The 22,834-nt window shown below is 43.5% G+C and overlaps 1 protein-coding gene across 8 annotated transcripts in view; it reads left to right on the top strand.

Annotated features, from left to right (window-relative positions):
* Nucleotides 1–22,834, top strand: part of nf1a (neurofibromin 1a) — a 301,749-nt gene that overhangs the window by 256,067 nt on the left and 22,848 nt on the right. For all 8 annotated transcript variants that reach the window (XM_085964799.1, XM_085964798.1, XM_085964806.1 and 5 more), the window contains 4 exons: nucleotides 9,550–9,651; nucleotides 13,267–13,407; nucleotides 14,479–14,605; nucleotides 22,541–22,672. In XM_085964799.1, coding sequence (XP_085820925.1) covers nucleotides 9,550–9,651; nucleotides 13,267–13,407; nucleotides 14,479–14,605; nucleotides 22,541–22,672 — 502 coding nt within the window. The remainder of the gene's footprint in view (nucleotides 1–9,549; nucleotides 9,652–13,266; nucleotides 13,408–14,478; nucleotides 14,606–22,540; nucleotides 22,673–22,834) is intronic.

The raw sequence follows: 22,834 nt of genomic DNA, 5'->3' as shown, positions 1-22,834 counted from the left end.
TGTGCTGAATTTTGATTCATCAGCCTTTTTATTTCTTCTCTGGGTCCAGTTACTGTTCATTCCATGAATTTCTGTGCATTGGCTTTAACTGTGACCCTATAAATGATGCATCTGACTCTCTGAAGTGAACTTTGTTTTCTTTCAATAAGCAAAATAAAAACCTAAATGCTGGAAAATAAATAATAATTCTCAAACTTCCAACATAAATCTGCACCTGCTCTTCAATCAGGAATGTAACAACTTTGACAATCCTTGCTAAGCTGGTTGATCTGTTGTTACATAAATACTGTGGCAACAAGAGCAGGTCAGAGGCTAGGTATTCTGCGGCGAGTGTCTCGCCTCCTGCCTCCCCAAAGCCTTTCCACCTTCGACAAGGCACAAGTCAGGAGTGTGATGGAATACTCTCCACTTGCCTGGATGAGTGCAGCTCCAACAACACTCAAGAAGCTCGACACCATCCAGGACAAAGCAGCCCGCTTGATTGGCACCCCATCCACCACCTTAAACATTCACTCCCTCCACCACCGGCATACCGTGGCTGCAGTGTGTACCATCTACAAGATGCACTGCAGCAACTCGCCATGGCTTCTTCGACAGCACCTCCCAAACCCGCGACCTCTTCCACCTAGAAGGACAAGAGCAGCAGGTGCATGGAAACACCATCACATCCAAGTTCCCCTCCAAGTCACACACCATCCTGACTTAGAAATATATTGGCCGATCCTTCATCGTTGCTGGGTCAAAATCCTGGAACTCCCTCCCTAACAGCACTGTGGGAGCACCTTCACCACACGGACTGCAGCGGTTCAAGAAAGCGGCTCACCACCACTTTCTCGAGGGCAACTAGGGATGGGCAATAAATGCTGGTCTTGCCAGCGACACCCATATCCCATAAACAAATTTTTTTTTAAAGGGTTCAAAATTGCTACCTGAGTATAAGAACATAAGAAATCGGAGCAGGAGTAGGCCATTCGGCCCTTCGAGCCTGCTCCGCCGTTCAGTGAGATCATGGCTGATGTTCTGCCTCAACTCCATTCATCGGCCCTATCGCCATATCCCTTGATGCCCTTACTAGTCAGAAATCTATTGACTTCTGTTTTGAATATACCCAATGACTGAGCCTCCACAGCCCTCTGGGGTAGAGAATTCCAAAGATTCGCCACCCTCTGAAGAAATTTCTTCTCATCTCAGTCCTGAATGGCCTACCCTTTATCCTGAGCATATTAGTCCGTTCTTTGTTATTTTTAAGATAATCCTTAAAAACTGTTTTGAAATTTTAAAAAGCTGCCCTTGTACCTTTTTTCTTTTAGCTTATTTACTTAAATGCAACTTTATGAATAGATTACTCAAAAAAATTAGCCTCCACATCATTATCACTTCTAACGCTCTTAAAGATCTGCAATGAAACATATCTTTTTTGTCCCTTTATGAATATTTTTTGCAAATGTTGTATTTTGGGAAACTGTTTGAGATGTTGCTGAGCCTGAAAGCTTTGAGGAGTTAAATTCATGGGAAATGGCATGACATGGCAGATGGCAATTCAGATTCCTTGTACCATCTGACTCAAAAGTTCCCCTCAATCAGTATCCACGGCATCATCTGTTTAAATACAAATATTACACAACTAATCTTAATTAAAGTTGATCACAGCTTTTTGTGAAGTTTTTAATTTTAAAAGTGGTGATAACCTCCAGTTGTGATACCAAGTCGTATTGAACAGATAGGTTCCAGGTAGATAATTGGTCTCTTCTAAGTATAGAGGTATTATAGTTGGCTTCAGCTCCCCTGCACTGGGGAAGGGAGGGAAAAAAATTCAGCTTTTGCTCATGGTTGCTAGCCAATGATCGAACTGGAAAGCAGTCACATATGGGCACGAGGCGAAAACATGATCAGGATCAGCTGCAATGTCCGAGTCGCCTGCCAGCGCTCGCTGAGCTCAAGGGAAGACCAGCTGGTTGGGCAAGGTACTTGACTGCAGCCAGTGTCCCTGAAATGGTATCCCCTTGTGAATTGGTATCTTGAGGAGGTGAGAAATTTGAGGGGAAAAGTTCCAAGTGGCAATCCATGGCCCCCTCCTATTTTCCCATCTATATGTTTTCCCTTGGTGACATTATCTGCAGACGTGGTGCCAGGGCTTTCATGTACATCAGCTTCACCTTGTCGCCCCCACCCTTGCTTCCATGACTGTTGCTGTGCTATCCAATATCTTGCAGTCAACATTGGCAAGACCAAAGCCATCCTGTTCAACCCTGAAAGTAACTCTCTGCAAACCCTGAAAGTAACTCTCTGCACTCTCTCCTAAGCTTGTCCCTTTCTCCAGATACTGACCCTGACTGCAGTAATTTCCACATCCTGCTTGATCTTGAGGTGAGCTTCTAACCCTTCATCCGGTCGCCTGTCATTTTAATTCACCACCCCATTCCCACTCGGATCTCACCGTCCTTGGCCTCTTGCATTGTTCCACGGAAGCTCAACGTAAACTCGAGGAACAGCACCTCATCTTCCGATTAGGCACTTTACAGCCTTCCGGACTCGATATCGAGTTCAACAATTTCAGATCGTAACCTCGACCCCTATTACATTTTTACTTATATTTTTCATCCACACCTTTGTTTTGGGTCTTCCCTTCCCCCCACCTTTCCTTTTTTTCTCTCTCCCACATGGCAGCTGTCTCCCATTCTGCCAGCGCATTTCACACCTAATCTAGAGCCGTCTTTTGTCTCCACTAGTCCTATCACCGTCTCGTTTTGAATACCTCTTCATGTCTCTTCTCTTTTTTGTTCTCTCCCAGCCTGGCCTCTTAATCTATTTCATTCCCGGTGCCTCTTTAGTCTTGATAAAGGGTTTTGACTCAAAACGTTAACTCTAATTTCTCTCCACGGATGTTGCCTGGCCTGCTGAGTTTTTCCAGCATTTTCTGTTGTTATTTCGGATTTCCAGCATCTGCAGTATTTTGCTATCGTCCTCCATCCCCACCTCACTGGCCTTGGGATGTTTTACTATGTTAAAGGCGCTATATAAATGCAAGTTGTTGTCACCTCAATCCTTCATTTTCCAACATCCTTCTGGCTGATCTATATAAATGCCTACTGCTATTGTTGATCTTTCGAGATTCAACTTGCATCTGACACATTCATAATTCCACTGTCTGTGTCCTATCCCATACCAATTGCTGCTTGCTTCTCATCCCAATCCTGCCAGCTTCCACTAGCTTTCTGTCCCTCCATGCATCAGTTCCAAAATTCTAGTTGTCTTCAGAAACCTCCATGAATTTGCTGTTTCCTACCTTGCAACTTCCTCCAGCCCTGTGTCCTTGCTCACACCATCTTGGGGCCTAGTGCCCAATTTTCCCCAGCCCTCTGCTAGGCCATCAGTGGCAAAGGCTTCAGCCATCATCCTTCCACATTCTGGAAATCCCTCCCTTTGTTGCTACATTTCTCCCACCCTTGAAAGCCTCCTTAAAACCTACCTCTTTGTGCTTTCAGTCACCTCCCCCAACCCTCCCTGTCCTTCTCTGGTCTAACACACAACAGTGAGATGCTTAACTATGTGAAAGGCACATATAACTGCTGGAAGTTGTTGTTGAGACTCGCATAAATTGTGTTCAGTCACTATCAGCATCAGATAATCAGCCATTTACAGGAACATAATTAAAGCATAAACAGGATGTGTTCCTTTTACATAGGATTGCTATTCAGTATTTGCAGAATCTGTAAAACGTAGAAACCAAGGCTTGGCTACAGGAATAGAATTTGGTGGTCTGGTTTGAGCAAACTGACTCACCAGAGGTCAACCGTGTAAACCAAGAGTGAAGATTCGGTGTCGTCACCAAGCATGTATAGTTAATACAACCAGCTTATTTTGTTCTGAAGTGCCAACATTCTGCATGTTTTATGAGGTACTTACCATAGAGCATAATTTTTTTTATTCATTCATGGAATGTGGGCATCGCTGGTAAGGCCAGCATTTATTGCCCATCCCCAATTGCCCTTGAGAAGGTGGTGGTGAGCCGCCGCCTTGAACCGCTGCAGTCCGTGTGGTGAAGGTACTCCCACAGTGTTGTTGGGAGGGAGTTCCAGGATTTTGATCCAGTGACGATGAAGGAAGGGTGATATGTTTCTAAGTCAGGATGGTGTGTGACTTGGAGGGGAACTTGGTGGTGTTCCCATGTGCCTGCTCCCCTTGTCCTTCTAGGTGATCGAGGTCATGGGTTTGGGAGTTGCTGCCGAAGAAGCCTCGGCAAGTTACTGCAGTGCATCTTGTAGATGGTACACACTGCAGCCACGGTGTGCTGGTGGTGGAGGGAGTGAATGTTTAAGGTGGTGGAGGGGGTGCCAATCAAGCGGGCTGCTTTGTCCTGGATGGTGTCGAGCTTCTTGAGTGTTGTTGGAGCTGCACTCATCCAGGCAAGTGGAGAGTATTCCTGACTTGTGCCTTGCAGATGGTGCAAAGGCCTTGGGGTGTCAGGAGGTGAGTCACTTGCCACAGCATACCCAGCCTCTGATGTGCTTTTGTAGGTACATTATTTGTGGCTGGTCCAGTTAAGTTTCTGGTCAGTGGTGACCCTCAGGATGTTGAAAATGCTGCAAGAATAAGTCATCAGCCAGTGGAGAGAGTGCGGCAATAAATGGCCTTTATTTTTAGAGGGGTGAATTTTTCATCCTTTGACGGGCCTACACAACATATCGTCCTCTAAGCAAACATCATAAACTACTCCCCCTCTCTATACTGCCCCCTCTCTATACTGCCCCATTATAGTTGCAGTTCAAATGGCAAGTCAGATTCCGAGATTACTTTACTTCCCTCCAACCCTTCACCAAAGTAAGATTATATCTTGCTGTTTGAAGCCATTTTTTTATACCCTCAACAATTTAGAAAGTGTCATGCAGTAACTCTAGCGTGACAGGTTAAATTTGTGAACAATTTGATGACTGCAATCATAGGAACAGGAGTAGACCATTCAGCCCCTCACGCCTGTTCCGCCATTGAATGACATCATGGCTGATCTGCGACCTAACTCCATATACCCGCCTTTGGCCCATGTCCCTTAATACCTTTGGTTAACAAAAAGCCATCAATCTCAGATTAAAATTAACAATTGATCACCCCTTAACCTTCAAAATTCATGGGAATACAACCCTAATTTGTGTACTCTCTCCTTGTAACTTAACCCTTGAAGTCCGGGTATCATTCTGGTAAACCTACGCTGCACTCCCTCCAAGGCCAATCTGTCCTTCCTAAGGTGTGGTGCCCAGAACTGCTCACAGTACTCCAGGTGTGGTCTAACCAGGGTTTTTTATATCTGCAGAATAACTTCTACCCCTTTGTATTCTAGTCCTCTAGATATAAAGGCCAACATTCCTTAGCCTTTTTGATTATTTTCTGTACCTGTTTATGACATTTTAATGATCTATGTACCTGAACCCCCAAGTCTCTTTTTGGACCTCCACTGTTTTTAACTTTTCACCATTTAGAAAGTACCCTGTCCTATTCTTTTTAGGTCCAAAGTAGATGACCTCGCATTTGCTTACATTGAAATCCATTTGCCACAGTTTTGCCCATTCACTTAATCTATCAATATCCCTTTGTAATTTTATGCTTTCATCTACACTGCCTACAATGCTGCCTATCTTTGTGTCATTGGCAAATTTGGATATATGGCATTCTATGCCATCATCTAAGTCGTTAATAAATGCCGTGAATAGTTGAGGCCCTAACACAGATCCCTGCGGGACACCACTAGTCACATCCTGCCAATTTGAGTACCTACCCATTATCCCTACTGCCTGTCTCCTGCCGCTCAGCCAATTTCCTAACCAGGTCAATAATTTGCCCTCAATTCCGTGACCTTAGTTAACAGTCTCTTATGTGGGACTTTATCAAAAGCCTTTTGGAAGTCCAAAAAATCCAAACGTGTCTGGACCTAGAAAGAAGTTGCTTTGTACCCATGTCAAGCTTTTCAGAGATGTTAAGAACTGACAGATCAGTCTAAGATAAACTAGTTTAAATGATGCATACCCCTGAGACATGAACTTGGGAGTCGAGTGTTTGGCTTACTTGATTGTTTCAGATTTTCAGTCAGTAACTCGAGTTGGGGAGCAAATAATTATTGAGGCGGGGGGTGTTTGAGGTAGAAGAACTGATTGGCATGGCAACTACTTGTAGAATTGCATTCATGCTACTGTACTTGCGTTCTGTGCTAAATAATCTTATTGAATGGCGGAGGAGGCACGAAGGGCCATATGGCCTACTGCCCCTAATTCTTATGTTAAATCACTTGGATGAGGGCCTTCCACCCACTGTGTCCTTGCCTGCTTACAGCCTTAGTAAAATTGGGTTTGGGTAGTACTTATTAGGGATAACATAATGGCAGTAGGAAAAAGTGACGCAGATATCAGCAAGACAAAAATAGAATCCATATGGATAGAGATAAAAGACAATAAAGGATCAGTCACACCAATAGGTGTAGTCTACAGACCACCTAATCGTGGAAGGGAGGTAGAGGAAGAAATATGCAGACAAATATGCAGCACGGTGGCATAGTGGTTAGCACTGTTGCCTCACAGCGCCAGGGACCCGGGTTCGAATCCGGCCTCGGGTGACTGTCTGTGTGGAGTTTGCACATTCTCCCCGTGTTTGCGTAGGTTTCCTCCGGGTGCTCCGGTTTCCTCCCACAGTCCAAAGATGTGCGGGTTAGGTTGATTGGCTATGATAAATTGACCCTTAGTGTTAGGGGGATTAAATACGTGGGGTTACGGGGATAGGGTGGGATATGTGTTGATGTAGGGGTTACGGGGATCGGGTGGGATATGTGTCGGTGCAGGCTCGATGGGCCGAAATGGCCTCTATCTGCACTGTGGGGTTTCTGTGATTCTGTGAAATTAGGGAAATGAATAAAAAACATAGAATAATACTGTAATCATGGGGAATTTCAACTACCCTGATATCAATTGGACAGAAGAGGTAGGTAAAGGAGATAAGGGAATGGAGTTCTTACAATGTGTACAGGACTCTTTCTAACCCAATCTGTAAAAAGCCCAATCAAGGGAGAATTCACTATTGCATCTAGTAATGGGGAATGAATCAGAGCAGATGAGAAGTAAAAATAGGGGAACATGCAGGCAATAGTGACCATAATATTATACGCTTTAAGATGATAATTGAGAAGGACTTAAGTATGATGAAAAACAGGTTAATAGATTGGAGAAAAGCTGACTTTGAGGGGGCGGAGAAAAGCTGATTTTGAGGGGCTGAGAATAGAACTTGGGGGTGGTGGGGGGGCGGGCGAAATGGACAATAATATTGGCAAATAACAATGTAGAACAGCAATGGGAAACATTTAAAACGGTGTTCAACAGAGTGCAGGAACAATATATTCTGCTAAAAGGAAAGAACAAACTAAACAATAATGAGACTCCATGGATGAATAAAGCCACAAGGGAACAATTGAGGGTAAGGAAAGAGGCATACATTAAGTACATAAACAGCAGGGGAGTGCTTGATAATGGAGAATACAAAAAGATTAGGAGAGAAGTCAAAAAAACAATTAGGGAGGCAAAGAGGAACTATGAAATTAAATTATCAAGGAGCATAAAACAAAATAGTGAAATATTTTATGGACACGTCAATAAAAAAAGGAAGGTTGGAATGGGAATAGGGCCATTAAGGGAAAGACAGGATAATGCCACAGGTAACGATGGAGAGATGGCAGAAATATTAAATAATTTTTTTGCTTTAGTATTCACCAAGGAGATAGAACAGGTGGACATGACATTGGATGATGAGATTAGTAATGCGATAAGTGCATTTAAAATAAAAAAAAAGGGCATATATTAAATAAACCAATCAAACTCAAGAGGATAAAACCCCTGGTCAGGATGGACTGCATCCACACATTTTTAAAGAATCTAGGGAAGAGATAGCAGAGGCATTACTACACATATTTAATAATTCGTTAGAAAAAGGTGCCAGAGGACTGGCGGATAGCTAACGTAATACCGATATTTAAGAAGGGGGATAGGACATGTCCAGGGAATTATGGACCAGTCAGCTTAACATCGGTGGTTGGAAAAATAATGGAATCGCGACTAAAGGAGAAAATAAAAGAACATCTCGAAACCAAAAATATAATAATGAATAGTTAGCATGGATTTCAAAAGGGAAAGTCTTGCTTAACCAACCTTTTTGAATTTTTTGAAGAGGTAACAGTGGGAGTAGACAATGGTAATGCAGTCGATGTAATTTATCTGGATTTTCAAAAGGCCTTCGATAAGGTACCCCATAATAGAGTGATGAACAAGGTCAGAGAATGTGGAGTCAGGGGACAAGTAGCAGAATGGATTGCTGGCTGGCTTCAGGACAGAAAACAGAGAGTGGGAGTAAAGGGTAGCTATTCACAGTGGCAGAAGGTGGGTAGTGGTGTTCCACAAGGATCAGTGCTGGGACCACTGCTGTTCACAATTTACATTAACGATTTAAACTTTGGAATCAAAAACACAATTTCTAAATTTGCAGGTGACACCAAATTGGGGGGGGATAGTCAATACTGAGGAGGACCAACAAATTGCAGGAGGACATTAATAAACTTGCAGAATGGGCATATAATTGGCAAATGAAGTTCAACACAGATAAATGTGAGGTATTACATTTTGGTAGGAAGAATAGGGAGGTCACTTATTACTTGGAGGGTGCGAGTCTGGGTGGGGTAGAGGAACAAAGGGATCTCTGAGTGCAAATACACAAATCACTAAAAGTTGCGACACAGGTTAGCAAGGCCATAAAAAAAGCAAACCAAGCACTAGGGATTATTTCTAGAGAGATAGAATTGAAAAGTGGGGAGGTTATGCTAAACCTGTATCAAACCTTGGTTAGACCACACTTGGAGTACTGCGTACAATTCTGGTCGCCCTATTATAAAAATGATAGAGGCACTGGAGAGGGTGCAGAGAAGATTTACATGGATGATATCAGAAAAGGATGAACAGGCTGGGTCTCTTTTTCTTTCCAAAAAAGTAGGCTGAGATGACCTAATAGAGGTCTTTAAAATTATGAAAAATTTTGGTAGACTGGATAGAGAGAGAACGTTTCCACTTGTGAGGAAGAGCATAACTAGAGGCCATCAATATAAGATAGTCACCAAGAAATCCAATAGGGAATTCAGAAGAAACTTCTTTACCGAGAGAGTGGTGAGAATGTGGAACTCGCTACCACAGGGAGTGGTTGAAGCGAATAGTATAGATGCACTTAAGGGGAGGCTAGACAAGCATATGAGGGAGAAGGGAATAGAGGGTTATCCTGATGGATTTGGATGAGGCTCGTGTGGAGCATAAACGCCGGCATGGACTAGTTGGGCCGAATGACCTGTTTCTGTGCTGTATATTCTATGTAATCTTAGTGGACAGCACAAAACCACCTGATAAATGGCGCCCAAACTCCATAAGGGGTTGTTGGAAATGGACATGCAAGTTCCCCACCACTGTCACCACTCACTTTGTGTATGTTTTCACCAAGAAAAACTAACCATTGTGGCCTTTCTATTCATGTGCACAGGGTCTGGAGAGTTGCCTGAAAGGTCCCGATAACCACAACAGCCAGGTTTTGATAGAAGCCACTGTCATTGCATTGACCAAGCTTCAACCACTGCTCAATAAGGTAAATACAGAACATGAGGAAATGGTGGTTATATTTGTTAAATAAAGACAGATACTTTTTTCAGAAGTACAGTTCTGACTTTATATTTAAAAAACAGAACCTTAACTGAATATATTTCTCTTCAATGTGAGTGTCACCCCATTTTAAATATCAAATAATTAATTCTGACCAGTTGGTGGCACTCTCTTGCCTGAGTCAGGAGGTCGTGGGTCCAAGTTCCACTCCAGGGATTTGAGCACAAAATCTAGGCTGACATTTCAGTCCAGTACTGAGGGAGTGCTGCACTGTCAGAAGTGGCATCTTTTGGATGAGATGTTAAACCGAGGGCCCGTCTACACTCTGAGGAGGATGCAAAAGATCCCATGGCACTCTTTGGATGAAGAGCAGGGGAGTTCTCCCCAGTGTCCGAGCCAATATTTAACCCTCAATCAACATCGCATTGCTGTTTGTGGGAGCTTGCTGTGTGCAAATTGGCTGCCGCGTTTCCTACATTACAACAGTGACGACACTTCAAAAGTACTTCATTGGCTGTAAAGCGCTTTGGGATGTCCTGAGATGGTGAAAAGTGCTGTATAAATGCAAGTCTTTCTATTATTTTTCTTTTTTAAAGTGAGCTGTGCAAGAAAGAAATGTCCGAGTTTCAATCCCCCAGCCTGTGCTGGGTTAACTGGGCAGCAGTTGGAGCACTACAATCGACTTTGGTACTGAAGGAGGTTGAAAATTTAGTTGGTGCTCCTGATGGCTACCTGGTGATCCTTGCTGGAAAGTGCACAATTTGACACGGAGTGGGAAGAGGATTGGGCTCAGTTGGGGTATCCTTTGTGATCAAGTAGCCTACCAGCATTCTCTGCTTTAGGCTTGAATGTGAAAAATGGCCACTTGGACAATGCAACAGAGGGCTGCCGGTCAATGTCCCCCCCCCCCCCCCCATAAGCCGCACTGCCTCCTGCACGGCCTGCCTCCCCCAGTGCGCGGCCCATTCAAATTTTTGCACGTGCGCGGTATCTACAATGTAAAAGCTGGTGGGCGGCCTGCGCAGGACCTGACAAACCACTGTGCGGCCGTGCGCACCTTTGCCGGAACTCTGCTGCCGGTGCTTGTGAAACGGGACACCAGGCTTTAGGAGAGAGAGCGCCGCCTTAAAATATCGAGCAGTTGGAGTTCTGAGTCAGCCGCACATTGTTTTTGTTGAACTTGCCAAACAGAATTTTTCACTGGCGATATTCGGAGTAAATTTTACTTTGGGTCAAACTCTAACCTCTCCTTACCAGTTAACGTTTCTGACTGAGCCAGTGTATCTCGACCGAGAATGAAAGACTCATTTACAAAAAATAATGATCAGTGTTTCCTGTAGGTGAGATGATTACAAGAGATTCTGGGAGATACGCCCCAATCAGAAATGTGACGAGCTTAAGAATATACTGAATGGAAGAAGAAAGGAAGAAAAGGCATTTATGTATTGATGCGCTATCAATTACTCATAAAAGACTGAGAGTTAAGAGAGTAACTAAGGGCTTTTATTAGCAAAGAACAGAGCATGCCTCTCGTGGTTGACTGGGTTCCAAGAAGGCAGGGGGCTGCAGGTCAATCACCTTTATACCTGGGCCTGTGTGGGTGGAGCCAGCCGAGACATGTTGAGGCATGCATAGGTACAACAGTGTGTAACAACAACAACAGTGGTTTACCACATGTATCATGCCTTCAGGATGTCCCAAATGGGTTACTTTAGAAATGTAGTTAGTCTTGTTATAAAGGCAAATCAGCCAGTTTGTGCAGAGCCTGGTCCTGATAACAGCAGCGAGTGACCAGATAATGTGTTTGGTGGTGTTGGTCGAAGGAGGCATGTTGGCAAGCACACCGGGGAGACTCCCTGCTGTTCTTCAAATAGTGTTGAGATCTTTTGCATCCACTGAACAAGCGGACAGGGCTGCAGTTTAACATCTCATTTGAAAGATGGCACCTCTGGCAATGCAGCACTCCCTCAGTACTGCCCTGAAGTGTCAACATAGATTATGTGCTGAAGTCTGTAGTGAGGCTCGAAGTCACAACCTTCTGATTCTTGAGGGGAGTGATGCCAAGCTGACATTTTGTTTTGCATTCTATTTGTTTTTTACTTCAAAAAAAAATATTAAACCGTGCATACTGATAACATTGGTAAATTACTTTGCGGTGTTAATGATTGACTGTGTGATGACTGGCAGTTGAAATGGTCGGTGATTATATATCAGCTGATTCATTCCCTGCTATCACCGAGCCAGATGTTATTGCTTAGTAACCTTTTTTGTTGAAAAAGGATGTTGTAATCCTTTTCAAAGTACTGTTGATGGTCTACTCGTTAAAGGCACTTTGCCTGATAACATGTACAAAACATATCCTGTAATGCATCTCATTAATTATACATAGACAGAAGAGATCATCAGAACTGAGAGAAATAATTATCTTTTTTTTTAATAACGCTCTTAAATTACTTTCTGCCTTGGAGTTGCATTGTAAAAACAAACATGTAGTGTTTGCTTCCCATCTTTTAAAGGAAAGACAATGTGCATTGTTTTATGAAACCCCGGTAACGCCTGGAAGTGCAGTCAGCCCATGTTTTTGATTCATAGGCCATTCTCCTAGTTGCCTCCCATTTGTCATTTGGAGGAACTGCGAGCCTGATGGTCACAGGATTTTCCTTGTCCGCTTTTCTATTCAAGCATCGCTACCTGTAATGTGGTCTGTGGGCAGCTTGTGGCCTACCTACCATTCCAAGTAGGCCTCGAGCTTTAATTCCAAAACCACCCAGTTGTCAGGGGTTGCTGGTGGAATCAAGTGTCAGGAGGCACTTGGTAATATCTGCCAGCGCAAGCTGGGGTTCTGATTTAGGATTTATGAAACAATGAGGCGAACCAGGTCACGAGCAGCCCTTTCAAAACCTCCAAAGATGCAAGTTTCAAACAGCACAAACGAGCAACTTTGGGTGAAAATTGAACAGTTGCCTTTTTATGGTGGGTTGCTCATGGCCCACTGGCCATAATTTGAACATTCCTGCCAAAGAGCAGTGAAGGGGCTTTATTAAAATGATTGGGTCTCCACCAATGCTGCTCTGTAGTTAACTGCTAGACTGTATGCAGTGGTGGTCCAGGGTAACTGCCTATTCTCCTGTGCACTGCCTTCCCACATGCCCTCCACACTCGTTCGCCAAGCCAAGCCTCCCCTCAATTGCGCATGACTTTACTTAATTTTCCTCGTGCCATGCACCATTACAAAGCATCTTAGCTGAGGTCTACAACATACAAACATACGAATTAGGAGCAGGAGTAGGCCACTCGGCCCCTCGAGCCTGCTCCGCCATTCAATAAGATCATGGCTGATCTGATTACTCCACATTCCCGCCTACAAGTAGGTCACCTGCTTGTCCTCTTAGCTTGGGGTAAGATGGATTGTACAGTGATCAACCCAAAGAAGGGAAAGAAAAACTTCATAAAATAAGACAATTTACTGATCTATACGTGCTCACCTTTGTCGCCGCATTGCAGTGTTGCTACAAATGCACCTGATTTATAACTATAGATAACTATGGAATTGACTTAATAGCAGCTTTGCTTCACTGACCATACCCTCTGCTTTTGAAAGGACTCAAACATGCACAAGGCCCTCTTTTGGGTGGCAGTAGCAGTGTTGCAGCTGGACGAAGTCAACCTATACTCAGCTGGTACCGCATTACTGGAACAGAATCTGCATACGCTGGATAGTCTTAAAGTTTTTAATGACAAGGTGAGGTGACTGCAAATACTTTGAAAGTGCGATATTCTGTCAGGAAGACTGGTATCTGGGAAAAGTCCAGTCGGTTTTGAAAGAAGTGGTTTAGTAGGTCGCAAGTCAGTCAGCATCTGAAAGAGAAAGTTGAAGGGCACACTGCTCTTCTAAATATAGGCTGTGTTTTTGCTCAGTTTCTCTATTAAAACAAATGATTTTTTTTTTGTTAAACTGAAATATATTGTGAATTTTACAGACGATGAACTATATGGCATGCCATACAAATATTGTAGAAGCTTACAGCATTCAAACATAATAGGTCATAAAATATTTTGCTGCTGGACTCTTGGCAGTCCCCACATGATTTCTTGCTGCCAGCACTGTGTCAGATTGGAATATTGAGTGCAGGTGAGATGACTTAACCCTCCAGGGGGTGGCTAGAGGGCTGGAAACTTGGGCAGTTAAACCTGAAGCAGCCCTCTGCACTCGCTAACGAGCTGTCGTACCAAAGTGGAAATTGACCTGGGGGGCAAATCACCTCGCACCCCCTTCTTCACCAGAGAATGCTGGTTGAACTTCCAGCGAAAAATTAACTTTTGAAATTGAAATTTGGTTGTTTGCCTACAGTTTGTTCGTCATACTCTGTTGACGAGTCAGGTTGGCCAACAAGGGTTTTCGAGGTGCCTGTGGTCATCGATTTTAAATTGCCCTCATTAGTTGCCGGTCTGTCCAGCCAGTAATGAATGTGAAGTCTGACTTGAGGTAGAACTTGTATTTTTTTTTTTCCTTTTCCCATTGGATGTCAATAAGCCACCTGGGGACAACCATAATATGTAGGCTGAGATCTGAGCCCAGGTCTCCCAGCCCAGGAACAATGAATAAGTGAAACCTGCCAAAGGGTTTGTCTCCAGCTACCATTTTGATTCAAAATGGCAGCTGGAAGGAGAAACCAACATGGACCAGACTGTTTCTCCAAACCATTGGTAATTATGTCGTGCGTTGTGATTCCAATAAATGTCAGCAATTTGCAGAGCCAGCAGCCCTGATGAATAAGATTGTTCATTGTAGTAATTTGATGTTTTCTTTCAGAGTCCAGAGGAGGTATTTATGGAGATTAGAAGGCCTTTAGAGTGGCACTGCAAGCAGATGGACCATTTTGTAGGGCTCAATTTCAACTCTAACTTCAACTTTGCACTAGTGGGACACCTGATGAAAGGTGAGAATTAGTCTAACAGCTGCTGCTTAAAATTCTAGAGTTTCTGCTGTGTTGTGCCCTTGTGTTGATTTGTTTATAAAAATGGAGAAGACCTTTTATCATTTTGCAATGTTGCACTTTGCAAATCAAATGTTTCCTCCCTAAATCTGCTCCGCACCTTGTGCACTGTGTGTTTAATAGAGATATTCATCTAACTTTTTAATCCTGGTTATTGTCTTTGAATTTGTGTGCGCAAACTGCAATTTTTCTTGGGGTAGGGGGTGCTGATTGGTGACACCAGCAGGCATCCAGATGCATCAACAGGAATCTGGCGAAGACCTCTCAAACCCTTTAGGTTGAGGAGAGTTTATATATAAACATAAAATAAGAAACACTCGAGTATTATGAAATAAATTCTACGATGATTGAAATAAAGAATAGATTTGCCTTTCTAATCTAGGCTTTATTAACTTAAAAATCCTGTAGCACATCTTTCAACACCCAGTCCCAACTGAAGGCTGGAAAGAACTGAATTTAAGATGGCCACCACAAATCACATGACATCAACTACCAATGAGATTACAGCATATATCCCAAGGCAGGAAACAAACAACCAATCACAATACTTCTTACTAAACATAAAGAATAATCACCACATTGATATTAGGTCGAACAATTTGCTATCTGTAGACAAGATTGCCTGTTTCAGCAAGCTATCCCTCGATTGACCAGTTGCCGATTTTATTAAAAAAAAAATTAAAAAAAATGATTGGGTGTTAAGTTGATCTTTTTTAACCAGTAGATTTACTGGTGCTACAAACCATTTTTGAACGTGGGCATATACAAGTTTCAGGTCACCCTGCTCCTAGCAGTTGGATATGTTTTTCTGGAACCTAAGAATTGTTGAGAACAGATAAATCATCACCGGGCCCAAGCAAGCCTGTCTCTTTATCCTGTATCGGGAGTCTCCTGGAGTTGGACTACAGCAAGTGATTTGTTCCAGGTTTTTTTCTCTCGTGTTTGTCTCCCTGTGAAGTCCACAATTCCTGGGGGGTGAGGGTGGAAGGGCAAACTGCTCCCTGATCTCTCCCAATTCAGCTCCACAACCAACTGGGTTCCCTGACGTGGGAAAATATATATTTTTTTTTATACAGGGTATGGTAGGTAGTGGTCATGGTACAGAACTGGCAACCCAGAGGTCATGAGTTCAAATACCACTTTGGCAAGTCGTGAAATTTAGATTGAAGAAATCTGGTAATTTGATGGCTGGCACTAGGAAAAATGACAACAAAAGCTGCTTCATTGTTGTAAAAACCCAGCTGGTTCACTGACGTCATAGAATGGTTACAGCACGGAAGGAGTCCATTCGGCCCGTTGAGCCCGTGCCGGCTCTCTGCAAGAGCACTTCAGTTAGTCCCTTTTCCCGTAGCCCTGCAAATTTTTTTCTTTCAGATACTTATCCAACTTCCTTTTGAAAGCAGTGATTGAGCCTGTCTCCACCACCCTTTCGGGTAGTGCGTTCCAGATCCTAGCCACTCGCTGAGTAAAAAATAAAAGTTTTTCCTCATGTCACCTTTGGTTCTTCTGCCAATCACCTTAAATCTGTGTCCTCTGGTTCGCGACCCTTCTGCCAATGGGAATAGTTTCTCTCTATCTACTCTGTCTTGACCCCTCATGATTTTGAACACTCTCTCAAATCTCCTCTCAACCTTCTCTGCTCTGAGGAGAACAACCCCAGCTTCGCCAGTCTATTCACGTAACTGAAGTCCCTCATCCCTGGAACCATTCTCGTAAATCTTTGCTGCACTCTCTCTAAGGCCTTCACATCCTTCCTAAAGTGCGGTGCCCAGAATTGGACACCGTACTCCAGTTGGGGCCGAACCAGTGTTTCATACAGGTTCATCATCATTCCACGCTTTTGTACTCTATACCTCTATTCATGAAGCCCAGGATCCCGTAAGCTTTTTTAACTGCTTTCTCAACCTGCTCTGCCACCTTCAACAATTTGTGCACATATACTCTCTGTTCATGCACCCCCTTTAGGATTGTACCCTTTTTAGTTTATATTTCCTCTCTTCATTCTTGTCAGGGAAGGGAATATAAACTATAGGATGTAACTGGTAAAATAGATAAGGGAGAACCAGTGGATGTGGTGTATTTGGACTTTCAGAAGGCTTTCGATAAGGTCCCGCATAAGAGATTAGCGTGTAAAGTTAAGGCACATGGGATTGAGGGCAAGGTACTGACTTGGATAGAGAACTGGTTGGCAGACAGAAAGCAAAGAGTTGGAATAAACGGGTCTTTTTCCGAATGGCAGGCAGTGACTAGTGGGGTACCGCAGGGATCAGTCCTTGGACCCCAGCTATTCACACTATATATTAATGATCTAGACAAGGGAACTAGATGTAATCTCTCCAAATTTGCAGACGACACAAAGCTGGGTGGGCGTGTGTGCTGTGAGGAGGATGCCGAGAAACTCCAGGATGATTTGGACAGGTTGGGTGATTGGGCAGAAGCATGGCAGATGCAATATAACGTGCATAAATGTGAGGTTATCCACTTTGGTAGCAAAAACAGGAAGGCAGATTATTATCTGAATGGCAATAGATTGGGAGAAGGGGAAGTGCAACGAGACCTGGGTGTCCTTGTGCACCAGTCGCTGAAGGTAAGCATGCAGGTGCAGCAGGCGGTTAAGAAGGCAAATGGTATGTTGGCCTTCGTAGCGAGAGGGTTTGAGTACAGGAACAAGGATGTCTTGCTGCAGTTGTACAGGGCCTTGGTGAGACCACATCTTGAGTATTGTGTGCAGTTTTGGTTGCCTTATCTGAGGAAGGATGTTCTTGCCATGGAAGGAGATCAGCGAAGATTCACCAGGCTGATGCCTGGGATGGCAGGAATGACGTATGAGGAGAGATTGGATCGATTGGGCTTGTACTCGCTGGAGTTTAGTAGAATGAGAGGGGATCTCATCGAAAGTTATAAAATTCTAACAGGACTAGACAGACTAGATGCTGGAAGGATGTTCCCGATGGTCGGGGAGTCCAGAACCAGGGGTCACAGTCTAAGGATAAGGGGTAGGCCATTGAGGACAGAAATGAGGAGGAATTTCTTCACCCAGAGAGTGGTGAACCTGTGGAATTCTCTGCCACAGAAGGCAGTAGAGGCCAATTCATTAAATATATTCAAGAAGGAGTTGGATATATTTCTTAAGGCTAAAGGGATCAAGGGGTATGGGAAGAAAGCAGGGACCGGGTACTGAATTTGGATGATCAGCCATGATCGCATTGAATGGCGGAGCAGGCTCGAGGGGCCGAATGGCCTACTCCTGCTCCTATCTTCTATGTTTCTATGTGTCATCTCCACTCAGTCTGGCCTACACTTGACTCTCATCCCACACTAAGTGGTTGACTCTTGATGTCTCTGAAGTGACCTGGCAAACCACTCCATCTTCAAGGCAGCCAAGGATAGGCAATAAATGTGGCATGGCCACTATCGCCCATATCCTGAGAACAGCTAACAACAACTTGTATTTATATAACGCTTTTAACGTAGTAAACTGTCCCAAGGTGCCTCACAGGAGCGATTATCAAATAAAATTTGACACTCAGCCACACAAGGAGATATGAGGGCACATGAAAGAGATAGGTTTTAAGGAGCATCTTAAAGGAGGAAAGAGAGGCGGAGAGGTTTAGGGAGGGAATTCCAGAGCTTAGGGCCTTGGCAGCTGAAGGCACGACCGCCAATGGTGGAGCGATTAAAATCAGGGATGCTCAAGAGGCCAGAGTTTAGGGAGCGCAGAGATCTCGGAGGGTAGTGGTGCTGGAGGAGATTACAAAGATAGGCAGGATAAATAAAATATTTACATCAAAATTCTGCTTGCTTTCAACAGAAATTTAAGTGCAAGATGGTCAAGGACATGCAGAAGGGAGATTTTATTTAAAACTTTTTTTTTACTGAAGGTCCACCAGCAACAGCACTGTGCCACCCTACCCCATCTGGCCTATGCATGACTCTAGTCCACATTATATTTTTTTGACACTTGCTGCCTTCTGAAGTGGATAAGCAAGCCACAAACGATCGCTACAGTTCAAGATGGTCCACCAACACCTCCTTTGGGTAACTAGGAATGCAGCATTGCCCACACCCTGAGGAGAGAAAGAAACCTAAAAAATTAAAATCTCATCATTGAAAACATATTGGGCTGGAACTTGCTGGAGCAGGGGCATCTTGCGGTGTACACCGTTGTTTGGAGTTTTTCCTGCACCTCCAGCTCAAATTTTTTGCGTCCAAACTTGAGGGCTGTACGAGCTGATAACGGTGCGGTGACAGCAACAGGGCATCTGAGACCGTAGTCAACGCTGGGACAAACAGAGCATCTCGCTAACCAATGAGATTTATGGATTGTGAAATAAACAGGAATGATTGAGAAGGCGGGTGAATTAGATTTAAATCATGTACAGAAAGAGAAACAGAGAGGGAAATCAAGATTGGATTAAGAGAGAGAGAAAAAATTGACAACGGAAAAGTAAGAAAAATAATTGAAAATTTAAAAACTTCTTTTTTTAAATCTCCAACAACAATTCATTTGAAGGAATGAGACTCCAGTTTAAATTGTTCACTTTCTTGACTAGTGAAGTTGATTGGCAGTCATTAACAATTATCACGTTGTTAAGAGTATTTAGCCAATTAATTACAAGACTTGGCTTTCTGTGGCAAGTTTAATAGGCAATTCATGTCCAAAGCCAGCAAGTTCTTCAACATAATGGGGAGGCTAAGGGTGAGATGCTGTTTGCGCAATGCAAATTGCGGAGCGGCATAAATCAACCAGCAGGTTCTGGAGATTCACAACTGACTGCGTATCTCTTAATCCCCCGAACTTGCTGGCCAATTTGCACATTAATAACGTTGTGCGTCGTTTAAACACTTATTATTTCAGCAAGATCTGTTCCAGTATTTTTAACTTGTTCAACAAATCGGGATGATTACAACAGTCCTGTTAGCGAACAAGAGGTTAGGGAAGGAAAAGACCATTGTTATTCAGTCCTTTGCTCAATAAAATATCAGCCACTACAGGAAGCATGGAGTGGCTTTGTACAGGAAACCGGAGATTTAGCAACTTCAAGAAAGGTCATTGGGCAGCCGGCAGTCTTATCTGTATCACACGCACGCAGTTTATCGACAGAAAAGGAGGTCAGCTGTGATATAAAGGGCAGGATTTAAGTGGGTGTGAAAAGTCTCCCTGAAGAATTCCTCCTCCCTCCTCCAGAAGATTCACTTTGGCACTGTTCTATTGGAAATAGAAAGCATCTCTTCCCCTCCCGCATGTCTCAAGTATGTGTGGGAGGATAGGACACTCAGCCGGCTCAATATCAAGTAGCCTTTTTCTCAGAATTTTGGCAGAGTTTCTGTTTTTAAAAAGTGGTTTCCACTTGATTGTCAGAAATTTCAGCTTCATTACTGCAGGTTGATTCATGACTCCTCAGGATTTCCTTGATCTGGCGGGATGAATGGGGTTTGCAGATAATTGTAAGTATTGGAGGAAATTCTCCCCTTTATACTGCACACAACCCCAATTGAATACTTGATTCAATTCTGGCAAACGTTTGACCCCAATTTAGTTGAAAAAGTAATTGATAGCGTCTGTGCATCTGGTCACATGCTGGTTTGATATCATCAGCCTTCCTTCCTCATCGTACCTAAACGGAATTGGAGGTTGAATAAGTTTCTTTCAGGAGGTGAGGTACAGAAGTGGGACATAGCTAAGGAATTATAGTGAGGTGGGTTCCTCTTTTTTTCAGTCTTTTACAAAGCCCAAAACAGCAAAAAGAATTTTGTTCAAAGGAGACCTGAGCCGATAACATGGATATGCCCAAGCATTTGCCAACCTACCCTTTCTGAGATCTGAATTGTCTCCTTACTGAGAGATTTGGATTTATGCACAGTGAATTGAGAGAAAAATTGCTTTGGTCAGTCCGATCCACCATTTCGCAGTGCTTTAATTGCAGATATTTAATTTATTGTGAGTTAGCTTATAAAACCCCCAAAAGTAAGTTGCCACTTGTTGCAAATGTTTGTATGTCCTGGATCATGGAATAGTACAGCACAGAAGGAGGCCATTCGGCCCATGGATGGATGAAAATCAAGCTTTTTCAGAGGCTTAAATCTGCTCAGTTTATTCGCAATCTCCAATAAAGAGCAAGAGGAGATCCTCATCAGTTGAAGTCTTTACGAACCTGTTATGGTCCAACTGTTCATGCCCCTGGTTCATTTGTATTTTCACATACTAGATGCGAGATGTGTGAAATATCCTGGTCCTTGAATTTAAAGGGCCCAAAGTGGCCATGCCGAATGCAATTCAACTGTGAAATTCAAAGGTTGCAGTCATCTCAGAGGGCTGCCGCGATCTCTCTCATTACTGTAGGATCCAAAACAAAATGCTTGCCACATGATTGCATGACTCCTAGGGTCATCCACATCAGGCTGAACTTCATTGGGGCGAGGCTGGAGGGTGGGAGGCTTGTTTCAAGCAATGTCTTCAACTTCCTGAATTTTGTTAATTGACCTGAAAGGGAATCCCTGTCGTATCTTTAGACAGACTGACTTTTGGCTGAGGGTTTTGGTCACGTTGGATATGCGTCCTTCCTCCATGGTTCAGCTTTGGTCACTTCAGCCAAGGAATAGACTCCCTCGTAGCAAAGAATGTACAATATTTTGTGCCCGTTCTTGACTTTCATTGCCGATTTCTTTATGTTAGTGGCATACAATTGTGAACATTTTTAAACCTGCAGTTGTAAGCAAATGTGTGATTTTGTCTTTTCTGCTTGCTCAGTACCTGCGATTGCAGAATGCTTATGAGCAGGCAGTGGAGAGTGGATGGCCTCTGTGGAAGTCTATAATTAGCAAATTACTCAGTCTGATATCTTGATCATGTATCAAACTCATCTCAAGTCTGTGCTCAATTAGCTGCTCTCAGCCAAGACAGCAGTAGCAACACTACAATCGGCCTTGACGTTCCATTATAGGAAGAGCAAAGAGCGTCAGGCAGGATTCCAATTCCTGATAAATATACAGTGACCCCTGCTTGAAAAAATGCATGTATGTGGGCAGAAGTGCGCTCAATTGTTGTGCCCCCTAACCCCCATGGTCTAGAAGTTTGCTACTATACACTCTGAAGCTCACACAGAACACTTGGCTGAAGTTGCAGAGGGCTGTTGGCAACGTAACACCCTACCACAGAATGAGTTGCCACCTTCATGAGAAGACCTGGGGGGGGGGGGGAAATATTAGCCAAAGCAAAGAGCTCCAGAGCAAAATGCTATAAATTGAATTGAGCTGCCCTCGCAAACCGCAGCAACCTTTGCTTTTGCTAATATGCCCCCCACCCCGGTCTTCTCATGAAGGTGGCTACCCATTCTGTGGTATGGCGTCAGGTTGCCAACAGCCCTCTGTAGCTTCAGCCAAGTGCTCTGTGTGAGCTGCAGAGTATATCGTAGCAAACTTCTAGACCATGGGGGTTAGGGGGCACAACAATTGAGCGTACTTCTGCCTGAGGAGTAAGCGTTTCAAGGATGTGTCGGGGTTTCAGCTAGCTTTTGTGAACCAAGTGATAAAGCTTTAGTGGTTGGACACAAGTTATATCTTTGACATTGATTTATTTTATGATTGTTTTCTCTGAACGTTGTTCCTCTTTCTAGCTCTGGCCATCGTCCCTCTTACATTAGATTTAGAAATATCTTTTATAGCAGAGATAAATGAATAAGTTCTGTGCTTGCGCCTCCAGTTCATGGGTTACCTTACAATGACTTAGTGCTAAGTTGAGCTAATTGCAACTATGTATTAGTTTTTGTTTCGGATGACAATCCACAATATGTTGCTTGGATTTCAATGTTTCTTAGGTTAGATACTGAAGTTATTCACTAAAAAAATCTGAAGATTTCTTTTCCTCCCCTCTTTTAGGATACAGACATCCATCCCCCACCACAGTGGCCAGAACAGTGAGAATTTTGCACACCTTACTAGCCTTGGTTGGCAAGCACAGAAACTGTGACAAATTTGAAGTTAACACTCAAAGTGTAGCTTATCTTGCAGGTGAGAAGGCAATTTTATTTGCTTTTGTATTGTCAAATATTTATGTAACTGAATCAGCTGAGATTTTGTCCTGTTATGTGATTGGTGATATGCTGACTTAGTCACATGAACCTCCAGGAAAAGTCGGGGAAGGGAGGTGGCGTGCGTGTGGAATTGAACACA

The sequence above is a fragment of the Somniosus microcephalus genome, chromosome 22, assembly GCF_052327205.1.
Source record: "Somniosus microcephalus isolate GS21.2 chromosome 22, FLI_Smic_1.0, whole genome shotgun sequence".
In the NCBI taxonomy this organism is placed as follows: domain Eukaryota; kingdom Metazoa; phylum Chordata; class Chondrichthyes; order Squaliformes; family Somniosidae; genus Somniosus; species Somniosus microcephalus.
This window is presented reverse-complemented; position numbering and strand designations above follow the sequence as displayed.